Source organism: Centrocercus urophasianus, unplaced genomic scaffold, assembly GCF_019232065.1.
Source record: "Centrocercus urophasianus isolate 14NV4802_14NV808 unplaced genomic scaffold, USGS_Curo_1.0 seq_13, whole genome shotgun sequence".
In the NCBI taxonomy this organism is placed as follows: domain Eukaryota; kingdom Metazoa; phylum Chordata; class Aves; order Galliformes; family Phasianidae; genus Centrocercus; species Centrocercus urophasianus.
The window spans coordinates 13,892,532-13,904,910 of NW_024884475.1; the positions used below are offsets into that span (position 1 = coordinate 13,892,532).

Sequence of the window (12,379 nt, forward strand, 5' to 3'; positions counted from 1 at the left end):
ATTTAGAAAAGAAAAATAATGTAATCTTTTTCCTTTCTTTACACAACTTCTCAGTAAACTTAAACCCTGATCCTGTTATCCAGAGCACCATCAGTGGAAAGGTAAGAAGCTAAAATCTGCTAGCTGATATCTCCTACAATCTGAACTAACAGCATACACAGGCATGACACATATATACTGACACACAGAAGAGCCATCCACAAGTTACCAGAGTTTCCCAGGAGTTGCTATCTATGTGTACTACCTACTGCAAGCTCTGTGCTCAACATCTTTTCCCTGCTTATACTCTTCTGTCATGCATTTGAGCTTCCTCTCCCAGCCAAGACATCAAGCCAGTCTTGATGTCACCCAGTAGCAGTGGGGTCTGCTCTTTTGGCTGTGTCTGCAATTAGCCAGAAGCAATTTACTTGCTCAAGATGGAACTCTTTCGTTCCATCATTACTGACACGGTTAATGTACAAAGCTGTGGTCCAATCTGTGAGAAGTGTGGATTTGGAAAAAACAACTACAAGTAAATCTTCCAACTGAGCTGAAACTGTAAGATAACTAGGGAGAAGAGTAGAAATGCACCCACAAAGAGAGTTAGGCTGAGGACAGTATATGAGGTGGAGAAACAGGTATATCTCAGGCTCTCTTTTTTGTGTGAGGTGGGTGGGGAGGAGAGATGGCTACTAGCATAACTCTCCCTTGTATTTCAGCACAGTAATAAGCAAGCTGCCATGGATTTAAATAGATCCAGGCATAGCACCCCCTCTTCCCTTGTTGAAGAAGAGCTGGGAAGGGCAGCAGGCTCTTGTTTTGTGTAGCCATAAACTGGAAATTCGAGAACCAGACCTGCCTCATCCAGGCTGAGATCAGCAATACAAGCTGTACAAAGCCCCTCTTCACCTTGCGCAGCACTTACAGCATTACAGATTTAGCTGCAAGTCCTACGGGATCATCTCTGCCCATGGCAGCCTGTGGAGAAAGCTCAGGCCAAGCCTTCCCTTGGGGTATGCACCTGACATTCCCGATGCCTGATACAAAAGATGAGTTAAAGAGGCAGTCTCCCCTGCCCTGGAAAAGTGTATTAGTATGGCTCACTGATCTTCCATTCACGACCCGGGGTTTACTTAAAACCACAGCAACAGCTGGCAGCAAACACACCAGTCAAAGACTGACAGGAGAAGGATCCCTTAATGCACTCACTGCTGACAGGCAAAATCCCCTCAGGCACTACAGCTCGAACACAGTGTCCTGAGACATGATGTAAAGGTGCTGGCAAGCTCTGTCAGCTCCCTGAAGCTCCAGTATGCTGAAGGGTAACTTCATAATACATTTTCTTTGAGCACTACTGTGCTAAGAAGTTTTGTCCTGTAACTGTGGCAGGAATGTATAACCTGCTGTACTTTCTGGCTTTCTGGAATTCAGGTTACTTAAGTGTCATGTCTGTCAGCGACATCTGGCAGAAGAGAGCATGATCTAACACAGGGTATCCCCAAGTGCTACAGTTAAGCATAAGGAATGCCTTAATTCAACATGACAGACAGCAGTAAAAGGGAAAAGAAATCAAGGTTACAGTGAAGTGACAAGGTAAGTCCCACTGGATTGAACACTCACATAGTGTGGAATATAAGAAAATAAGAAAAACAGGCATGTGAAAAAATGAAGAAGTTGAAGGAAAACTAAAAAAAAAGACAAACAAACAAACAAACCAAACCAAAACAAAAAAAACCTGAAAGCAAACAATATATTTTGAAAGCATCTGCAGAGAAAATAAAAGCCTGGGCTGCAGTCCCTCATCACTCATTACATGCCCAGCACAGAGCAAGAGGATGCTAATACTCCTCATGCCAACAGCAGCAAAATGTGACTAAACTCAAGCATATACAGTGAGTACATGCACGGCTTAAACAATTCCATCAGTGCCCAGAAGAAAACCCATCATTTTGAACTTATAAGAAAATCTATTAGACGAATACCATAGGAGGCCACACAATGGCTTTTCTCACCACTTCCAAGAACAAAACAGTACATTGTACCTCAGGTTCTCTATGGGATGGACTGAACATAGGACAGTATCATTTATTCAAGAGTTTAACGTAACATTCTGCAATTGCCACTTTGAGACTGGCAGAAACCTCATTTGTCACATTCAGGCTTAATTTTTGCGTTCTGTATCTGCATTCCTCCCAAGTGAACACATAATGACCTGGGGATAACAAAGGCAGCAGCACTTCTATAATGCAGTCGCATTTTTTTTAATAAGTACTAATATTAAAGTACTAATATTATTTAGCATAATAAAATCATTTCTGCACCTACAGGCTAATAGAGTAACATCATATGTCACACGGCACTGCAAAATTAGTGCTATACCAAGCTTTGTGTTGTTCTATTACACTTGCCTTATTATTAAAGAAGCAACAAAAAGAAATGTTGCAAAACAGCTCCTCTGACAGTCAGCATTTTTCTTCTGTCTTTGATGCATTTCCCCACCACAGTTGTCACAGCAACGACACATACAGAAGCAAAGTCCCACAAGAGGCAGTAACAAAATAAATAGCAATCCCAAGGCTGCGGAGACTATAAAACCGATCTCATAGTAGATGGCCTGCAATTCAGACAAAAATAGTGGTAATAGCAGGTATCAAACAGTCACTGCAATCATACAGAGCAAATTAATAACAATTAAACTAAAGACTAAACCATCTACTACGTCTCTGAGGCTATGGGCCCGGTGTTTTTGTCAATAATCAACAACTTTTGTAACAAAAATATATGTAACATTGCAGACACCAACAGCTAACAGTTATTTAATGAGAGCACTAGGAAGTAAGCTACAGGAATGCATTCTATGTGAGTAATATGTGCACGTGAAATGAATACAAAGTGATGCAAATGAAGTAGATTAAAAATGAACATGTTAAAATTTTTGGACCACAAATCTAATGTTGCCCACATCTGTTTCCAAAAGACCTCCATAAATGTCAGCAACGCTGCCTGGATCAGTGCTGCACTGGGTTGGGAGGGTATGTTGTTCTCTTTGTTAATCAGGTGTGGAAAGATTCATGGGATCAGCCAAGGGATGTCCTTCCAGGATGATGGATTGCAATAGCAAAGTTTTCTGCAAACTCCAGATAAAAAAACTGCTTAGGAACTGAAAAATGTAATAGCGTGGATTTTAGGCTCCCTCAGGTAAATACAGTTATTGTGGTGCCAAACAGCAAAACATCAGCAGCTAACAGCATGCTTAGGAAGGAAGGAAGGAAGAAAGGAAGGAAAGGAAAACCTGCAATGCAATACCCTACTGGCTTGGGGCACAGTGCCTGTGAGGCACTGCAAGCCTCCCAGGGACAGCTGCTGCCAACATAGGGCAGCACGGCCCAAACCAGGCCAGCCATGTGTCTGCCCAGCTGGGCAGCATGGGTTGGCCCGCCCCAGCTGTCCCTCCTGCCTAATAAATCTCTCTTCCCAGATTCTCTACAATTTTGGGAGAAATAATTATCTCATTCGTACTTTGAATCCTCCTCTGTTTTATAGATCTGCCAGCACAAGGTCAGCTTGGCAGCCTCAGATGAAACTGGGGCTGCATATTGTCCTGCAAAATAAGTTACAATTTCACACAAGCTATCTATCATGCTCCAGTTCCAGCTTCACTGACGCCCTTCCTCGCAATCCCTAATTACCAACTGATCCAAATACAGCAACCATCACCATTAGCAGAGTTGCAAATTTCTGACCTAATTACCAATTCTAGGATGAAATCTAGTTTTTGTGTTGTTTTTTTTTCCTTTAATCGTCATTAGTACTAACAGCTGGTTTAAACCTGTTCTTCCTTCTGAAGAACACAATTTAGATACTAGCAAGAGGAACATGGATATTTTTCTGAAAGACTACACAGGAACCCACAAAAACATTCCTGTTTTCTTTTTTAGTTAGTTGAACACATCAGAAATTATTCTACGATGTACATTTTAAAATAGGTTAGATGGAAAAAAAAACTAATTAAAAATAAAACGTAAGAAATAGTTGTTTTAATAGGAGTAGTGCATATTGACATGGTTAGTTTCTTGTCAAAGCTGTACATCTACCAGATAAGACTTTACCTGGAGTGTCAGGACAACATTTTCGGGCTGTGGAAGTCAAAACAAATGGAGAGTGTGTGTAACAGGCAGCATGCACAAAAACAAATCGAGTAATGAATAATTAACCACAATCAAAACAATTAACAACACAGAAACAATAACAAAAAGCCACTGAAGTAAAATAATGCATAGAAGCACAACTATGTAATTACAGAGAATTACATACAATAAAATACACAGCAGGTAATGTCTGGTTTCCTTTGTAAGTAAAGGGAATCTAAGATCTGTCCAACACACATTTCCATTTTAGAGCAGTGCAAATCAGTGTAGCAAACATATGTTTCTTTTAATTCCCAACAATCTCAAGGCCAGAGATTGTGTCTCTTCGTGGTTTAGTGACTCCTTCAAAAATTCCACCAGTTGTAACTGACCTGTGATATTCCTAACATTTTCTTTTCAATGCTAATTTTATTTTGGCATAAGTGCAGCATTTTCAGTAGCAGTTTTGGGAATGTAACAGATTACACAGAAAATGCACTTTCAACTAATTATGGAGAGATTATAAATTATGCAAAAGTAAAAAATGAAGGCATTCAAGAAGGAACGGGGAAGTGTATTTAACAGATTCTTAATTCATTTTTCATCTGTATTTCAAGAAAACACTAGAAGTGAAATACACAGTGACAGGAATTTCTGAAGAACTTAATTTTCCCCTTGTTTTCACAGTGAAAACAGACTTACTGTATTACCCTATTAATCTCCATATGACAAATTCACACCTGATAATGCTTTTCCTTTTCTTGTCAGCAGAAAAGAAAAGCTACAAAGGTAAAACAGCAGACCCTCAACCTGAAGTCTGCTGTGTGTGAATCAGGAATGTTTCCAAGTTGTAGTCAAGTTTCTTCTTCAGCATTACACACATTTTTGTGGAACTTCTACTGTACAATATGCTTTGAAGAGTCACAGTCCTATTTGGTACCACTAACCTCCCTTATAAATATGGTACCATGTATGATTTTGAATGGTTTTAGCAAGCCATCTCCCAGCAGAACTAAGGCTGTCGCAGCAGCAGCAGTGATGAGCTGAGTCCCTGTGAGCACACAGCAACTGTGCTCAGCTGTCAGATTATCCTGGCAGCTCAGAATCCCTGTCAGGGGATGATGAGGCATCTATGCAAGAGTCCAGCTGGGATCACAGGGACACAAAGTGCAGAACTGGGGAGGGCCTCTTGAGTCACTAACACATTCTAGCTTCAAAACAAAAAGGAGAGAGAGATGAAGGAATGGCAGCAGAAATTTAACAAGATAAATATCAGAAGCAGTCAGATTTCCTATTTCTTTCAATTCCCTGGTGAACTAGTGAGCCTTCCTTTAATGTAGGTTCACACATGGCCCACTTCTTCCCCTGCTTCTGTGATAACATCACCGTGTTCCCAAATAGGAGCCTTTCTTCTGGTGTTTCTTCTCCAGATATATGTATTTATCAGGAGTAATCCACTGTCCTCTGGAGACCCATGTGTTTCCCAGGCCATCCTAACAAACACTCCCAGAGCCCCATCATGTTCAAGTTCATTCCTTCTGGCTGCGCAACCAAATCCAAGGCAATGTTTCCAGTCTTCTACTTGCACCCTTCAGGGACATTCCCATTTCCCTGCTCCTGCTGGGAGCTCCTCCAGAGGCACATTCACAGCCCCACTTACCTCTTCATATCTCTCTGATATTTCTGGCTTCTGCAAGACTCTCCACTTGCCCTGATTTGTTCTCACAATTGTTTCAAGGTTTGAATTTTATTCTGGTCAGAATTAGGTCCTAGAGATGGCCTACATCTTAAGCACACCAGATATTGTATCTGCCACCCTATAATCACACAGTATTTTACCAAAGGCTTTAACTACAGATTACAGCTATTAGTCTCAAATTTCTCCTGACTTACATAGTAGTTACTAATCACTACACCGAAGCTCATCCTACCACCTATGTTCTAACGCTTTATCCAAGGGCCCAGCCAACAAAGCCCACCACGCTGCTCTCTAGGAGTGCCCGCACCATAGACAGGTGTTGCACTGCTAAGGCAAAGCCACACTAGATGAGCCCATAGGATTGGCAAGTGCTGCTTGATGCAGCAGGAGGACGATATCCGAGTGTAATGCAGAGTGTATCAAACACCTGGAGTGATAAGCTTGCTGTCAGAAAGGCACAGAAACACAAGGTTTTCCCACTGCAAATCCCAAGGTCATTCAGCTCATCCTCAATCAAGACAATAGATTAATGCCTGTATGCCAAGCTCCATGCTCATCTACCTGTCAGAACACCACAGTAAGCTCACAGGGAACCACTTGTTCATTGAGTGGACCTGGTTATGACTCCTACTGCACAAGGAAGAAGGCCCAAGCAGTGACACTGCTTCAAAGATGGGGCACCGTCCTCAAGAACAGCCTGAAATCAGACCCAAGCTCCATTCCACTTTCTCTTGCTAACAGACATCCTAAGAATTTCAACTGCCACAGAAAAATCACAAACCTAGAGAGAAAATGGAGAGTATACTTAATGTGATTAGCACACTCTAAAAACTCTTTATCAGTAGACTATGGAAACTTAGTTTGACCAAGGCACCACAAGCAGTATGTAAAATGAACTTTTTGAGGAAAACAGCTGAAACTAACATAACAACTGAGCAGTAATCGCTCTTGCTATAAAGCATTTTTAAATAAAAGCAGTCTTTTCAATACAAAGGGACTTCACCTTCTGCATAATAAGGACTGCAATCACATTACAGATGGAATTTATAATGGAGGCTTAACTATGTGTTTTTTACACTGGCATATGAAATTTCTATGTGACATTTTTGATACATTTCAGTCTCAAATTTTATAAGAAACCATCAGTCTTGTTGCCCTCAAATTTCATTCCCGTATCTTTTTGTTTTAGCTTTAAAATACTACTCACTATTTTAGAAATAAAACTGAATTTCAAAGTCACTGTTTTCATTATTTTATGCAGATACACACAATTTACCTTTTGATAATCGCCCTGTGTATTTCCAAACTTCTGCTGTGCTAGTTTTCTGATGAGATCTGAAAATAAGCAAGAACATTGCAGAGTTTTAAACAAAATACATTATAAAAATGGAGGAAAGAGGATGGTATGAATTCTACTCTTAGGCAGGCAATATGCAATTAAGAATAGACATCTGCAGGATCAGCAAGCACATAAGACTTTACATAAACCTGTCTAGTACCAACATTTTTAATTGACTGTGTATTTTATGAGATCACAGGAAGATAAGCAGGGTATACATCAATTAAACCCCACCGAAATGCAGTGAAGATTTTTCTAAGGTCACCTTTCTGTAGCTTAGCAACATTATTAAAAGTTAAGCACAAACTTATCAATTACTTGGACAAAGTTCTGAGTGTCAGCTTTGCTTAATTTCTAAGATAAGCACATACATAGATACATATAAATACATACCCAAAATTACATAGATAATGTGCAAAACAAGCATGTTAATGACTTCTTGATTGGATAATAGAAGGAAGAAGACCCTTATCTTGCCCACTTTATTCCAGTTTCTATTCTTTCCTGGTTTTGGGACCAACAGACCTTACACAAGGGTATGCAACACAGCCAGAACAAATCCACATGGTACTGCACGTGCAACTCCATTTCACTCACTTCTACAAGATATCACCCAAAAAATGAAGTAGGAGTTTAACATCAACACCACTCAACATCAGAAATGCAACTATGCCACACTTATTTGCTGCAGTAAACCCCAGCAGCAGAAGGAATGGATCTCCTTTTGCAGACATTAGCAGCCTGCCCTCACAAATGTGTTACTATCCCTATGGGAACCATGCTGGAACCTAAGGCTGCTGGCCACTAGAGTGATGCCCTGCACCTGCAAGCTCTAGCTCTGCTCCCTGCCAGGCTGCACAAAAGAAGCCCTGCTCAGATGTCCAGGAAAAATGACGGACTGAGCTTCTGGTCTCTGAGGAAAAGGAAACACATTAGGAAGGAACACCCTGATCCCATGCTCATCCAGCACAAGGCTCAGTGTGCTCAAGGGCGCTGTGATCTCACTCTGCTCTAATTCTGCACAAGTTTATGAAAACAAATCCCCAAGCAGGCAGCTCCCCCCATCCTTGTCACCAGCACCCAACTGATCTGCAAGTTCAAGAGATCCTGAGAAGTCCCTCACAAAAATCAAACGCAACTGCAGAGCAACAACTGCTGTTTTCAATGTGCCAAGGAAGGTTTTCCCTGCAAGGAAAATGTAGCCACCAAGACTGCAAATTAAAAAATTAAAGTAAAAATCTGTTAATGTTAACATATCAGAGGAGTGTCAAGCAGTAAATCATTCACAGACAGGAAGTGTATTTTAAAATGCAGGAAGCGTGCTAGCAGTTGATGATAAAGGAATTCATACAACTCCCTTTTTGAAACACTACACAGAAGCTAGAAGATAAGGCTGAATCCCACAGTAACAGAGGTAAAACAAAAATATCAGTAAAATAAGCACCTAGGTGAAAGAAAGGAGCTACAATCCTAATAAACATGTTCAAGCATTGCTTGGCAGGGGCCAACCAATCTGTGCCAAGACGCTCACAGCATCCCCAGTGACCCCCTGAAAATTCCTCAGGGAGCTTCAGTAGCAAGAAGTGCACAGCCAAGTGGGGCAGCACTGCACAAAGCCCAAAATGTAATGCACACTAGCTGTGTCAGACAATATTTTCTTCACCAGCAAATGCAAAACGTCTTTCCTCTTGTTTAAATCTATATCCCTCCCAAAGAGGTAATTTTAAGAAAGATTTGGTGCATGAAGCATCCAAAGCAATGAATTTTCTCTTGATCTCACAAGCAGAAGGGCTACAGTAATCTTTTCATTTACGTATTTATTTACCCATTTAGCACTGTGTAACAATACGCTGCAGAATAGCCACTGAAGATGGGTGTTAAGGTCCCTTTCAGCCTAAGCCATTCTATGACCTCTGGAAATCTTCCAGTCAAACCCCTGGCTCAGACCATGGGTAGCTACACCATGGTTCTCAGGGCGCAGTCCTGAACTTCATCATCTCTAAGCAGAATATCTAATATTAAAGAATAAAATAAAAAAATCCCAAACTCCCCTGACTGCCTGTGATACACCTAAATTGCTCAGAACGTTTCTGATTCACAGTTGTTATTTACATCCTTTCCATAATTTATATCCTGCAGGTCAAAAGCAGTACCTGAATACACTATAACAAACTGGTACAGAAAACAAGATATTTGGTGTTTAGTTTCATCAGAATCTAAAGCCCCTTTAAGTTTATAGTAAACAAGAAACACCTGAAAATAAGTACAAAAAAGTTCCCATATGAATTGTATAAATTAGATACTAAATAGTAAGAGAAATATGGGTTTTATGCCATACACAGTACAATGACTGCTATTACATAGCCTGCTTTTTTCCTTAATTTTCAGAATGGGAGTTTTCCCTGCTGAATAAGGATTTATTACTTATATTACTTGGTAAAGATTTTTTTAGAAGCTTCAGCATGTTCTTCTCAACAGGCAATGCACAGTGATTGATCATTCTTTGCAATGAATTTACTATTTCAATAACCTTCAATATCAAGTGTTAGATATTTTATAAGTTAATTCATTTGGAGAAAAGGAGTCTCAGGGGAGAACTTATTGCCCTCTACAACAACCTGGAAGGAGGTTGTGGTGAGGTGGGAGTCGGCCTTTTCTCCCAGGTAACAATGATAGGATGAGAGGTAATGGCCTTAAATTGCACCAGGGGAGGTTCAGGTTAGGTATTGGGAAAAAACTCTTCACAGAAAGAGTGATGAGGTATTGGCACAGGCTGCCCAGGGAGGTGATGGAGTCACTGTCCCTGGAGGCGTTCAAGAAATGTGTAGGTGTGGCACTGAGGGACACTGGGGTTGTGGTTGCACTAGATGATCTTAGTGGTCTTTTCCAGACTTAATGATTCTGTGACTTTCAAATGATACGTGGAAGCTATATATATTCCCATAAGAAGTAATATTGGCCAAATCCAAATGTAAAATTACCTTCAGTTACTCGCCCACACATCAGTAGGCACAAACATGCCTCAGTGGTTTTGCAGGAACTCAAGTTTTATGCACATCACTAGTAATCATGTTTAATACAACAGCACTCAGAGGTTAAATGGGAGAGCATCCAGTGCTCCCATGTATACTGTGTTTTCACACACACTGCTCATTACTGCACAGTAAAGAAACGCCTCAGTCTACATTTAATTCCTAATCCCTGTGATTTAGATTTGCTTTTATGAAGAGCCATTCTTTCCCAGCTAGGACATCTCAAGTCTAGTACTGAAATGCATTTTTATTTTAAACTGAACTGACAACTCCACCTGATACTATTCTGCATGATGTGTACAGTACCTCAGAGCCAATCAGATAATTTTCGAGTCTGGTTCCCACCTTGAACACAGAAGTGCTAGGCAGGTGCGGAAAGGAGTGGTGCCCTCTATTTTCAAATTAAGTAGATTACTTTTGAAATCTTGGCTTGACCAGCTGCACACATTGGTTCACAGGACCAGTAATCCAAGGCTTTAGCACAGAACACGTTTCCTCACTGGGGTTAAAGAGATTTACCTTGTGAGGCTCGTTTACATAGCTCATTACATTATTGCTCTGCACCGTCCCCTTCCTGCTCTCATCACTCATGCAACATGCCATCTGCCCTGGCAAATCTAACTAGCCAAATGAACTGTTCATTTACCAGTGCAATTTGTGATGAAATATTAAGCACCTCTGAGAAGCTCCACTCAATGAAACAATCACCATCTTCTGCATAATTTGAGCGTCATGCACATCCAGCCAATAACACCGTACTGTTCAGACAAGAAAGTAAGGTTATAACTAGGCTTTCCTCTTGGAATTACTCTACAGAAAGGGAGAGAAAAAATCATGCAGATTTAAAAATAAACAGTCTGGCTGTAAATCCCAACATAAATTTGTTATAAATGCTTCTTCCATGAAAGCTTTTCAAATCTAGGTGACAGGAAAACAGTTGGAATAAAACCTTTGGGAATGCTATGCTTGATGTTCGCTCAAACAATTCCGTTGAGCCAGTTCAGTTATAGTGCAATTCCAGCACTAATCAAATTATGCCAAAAATTCATTTATCCTTTTATGCATAATGTAACATACTAAGTTACTGTTCTGAAAAAAACTTCACGCCAACCAATAAGTACCATGACTGAAGCATTCAACTTGCACTGAATGGGGATCTTCAGAACAAACGCAGAGAATTATATTGATAATATACATGACAATAAGTGCTTTCACACCATCTCATATCACAGAATTTCCCCCCTTTCCCCTTCCTCTATAACAGACAGTGTCAATGGACTATGTATACACTGCTCAGTTCAGTGTTTTTCTGAATATGGATCAGTTTGACCCCATTTAGTGTCATAAATAAACAGCAACAATTAGTGTAAAGAATTAAAATAGCTTCAAGATTGTTTTCTTCCTCTCTAATTATGACTCAGACTATAAACTAACTCTTGCAAGTCCAAGAAAACCATAAAATGTTTCAGATTTATTAGCAGAGAAAAAAAATCTTTTGGGTGCTCTATAGCAAGTTCAGTTTATTGGCATTTTAGAATACTTGCTTTGACCTGAGTGGAACTTTGATTGCTTCCTCAAAGTTAGAAAGCCTTTTGCCTTTGACTTTAGTTATCGTCAGATTCAGCTTCCTTTGAAGAAGTCTCCTCCAGTACGTAACCTAGGGTGCTTCCCTTTACTGCTGTTTAACTACCTTGTGGATCCACACACTTGCTCTATCCCTAATCCCAGGTCTACTCTGCACTGCAGGAGCCTCACCTCAAGCACTAAGTGCAGTTTTGCGTACCACAAGAAGGGAAGACCTACAGAGTGCTCAGTGTAGGGCTACGAAAATGAGGAAGGGTCTAGAGGGCAGGATGCATCAGAAGCATGTGAAGTCCCTTGATCCGTTCAGCCCAGAACAGAAGAGACTAAGGGGAGCAACACTCACATTCCCTCAGTTCTAAAGCCCTCATACAAGACAACCTGCTAACCCTAGAGATAGCAAAAGGAAATTTCCTGCCCAATCATGTTGCACATTAAAGAAATAAAGTGCAAAATACCATAATCATAGAAAAACAAACAAAAAGGGAACCTTGCCATTGCACATGCTTGCTAACATGTAAAATGATATATGACCTGATATTCTATGGTAGATGGTTGAATGGAGGTTAAAACCAGCAAATACAAACTAAATTGCCTAATTACTTCTCATCATATCTGCAAT

The 12,379-nt window shown here is 40.4% G+C and overlaps 1 protein-coding gene across 9 annotated transcripts in view; it reads right to left on the reverse strand.

Moving 5' to 3' along the window:
* The window catches only part of PROM1 (prominin 1), a 58,390-nt gene that overhangs the window by 30,609 nt on the left and 15,402 nt on the right, over positions 1-12,379 (reverse strand). For 6 of the 9 annotated variants that reach the window (XM_042812732.1, XM_042812738.1, XM_042812734.1 and 3 more), the window contains exons 3-5: positions 7,082-7,140; positions 4,089-4,115; positions 2,388-2,593 (exon numbers count right to left, since the gene is read on the reverse strand). In XM_042812732.1, coding sequence (XP_042668666.1) covers positions 2,388-2,593; positions 4,089-4,115; positions 7,082-7,140 — 292 coding nt within the window. The remainder of the gene's footprint in view (positions 1-2,387; positions 2,594-4,088; positions 4,116-7,081; positions 7,141-12,379) is intronic. The other 3 variants (XM_042812739.1, XM_042812736.1, XM_042812735.1) reach the window with 1 other exon arrangement.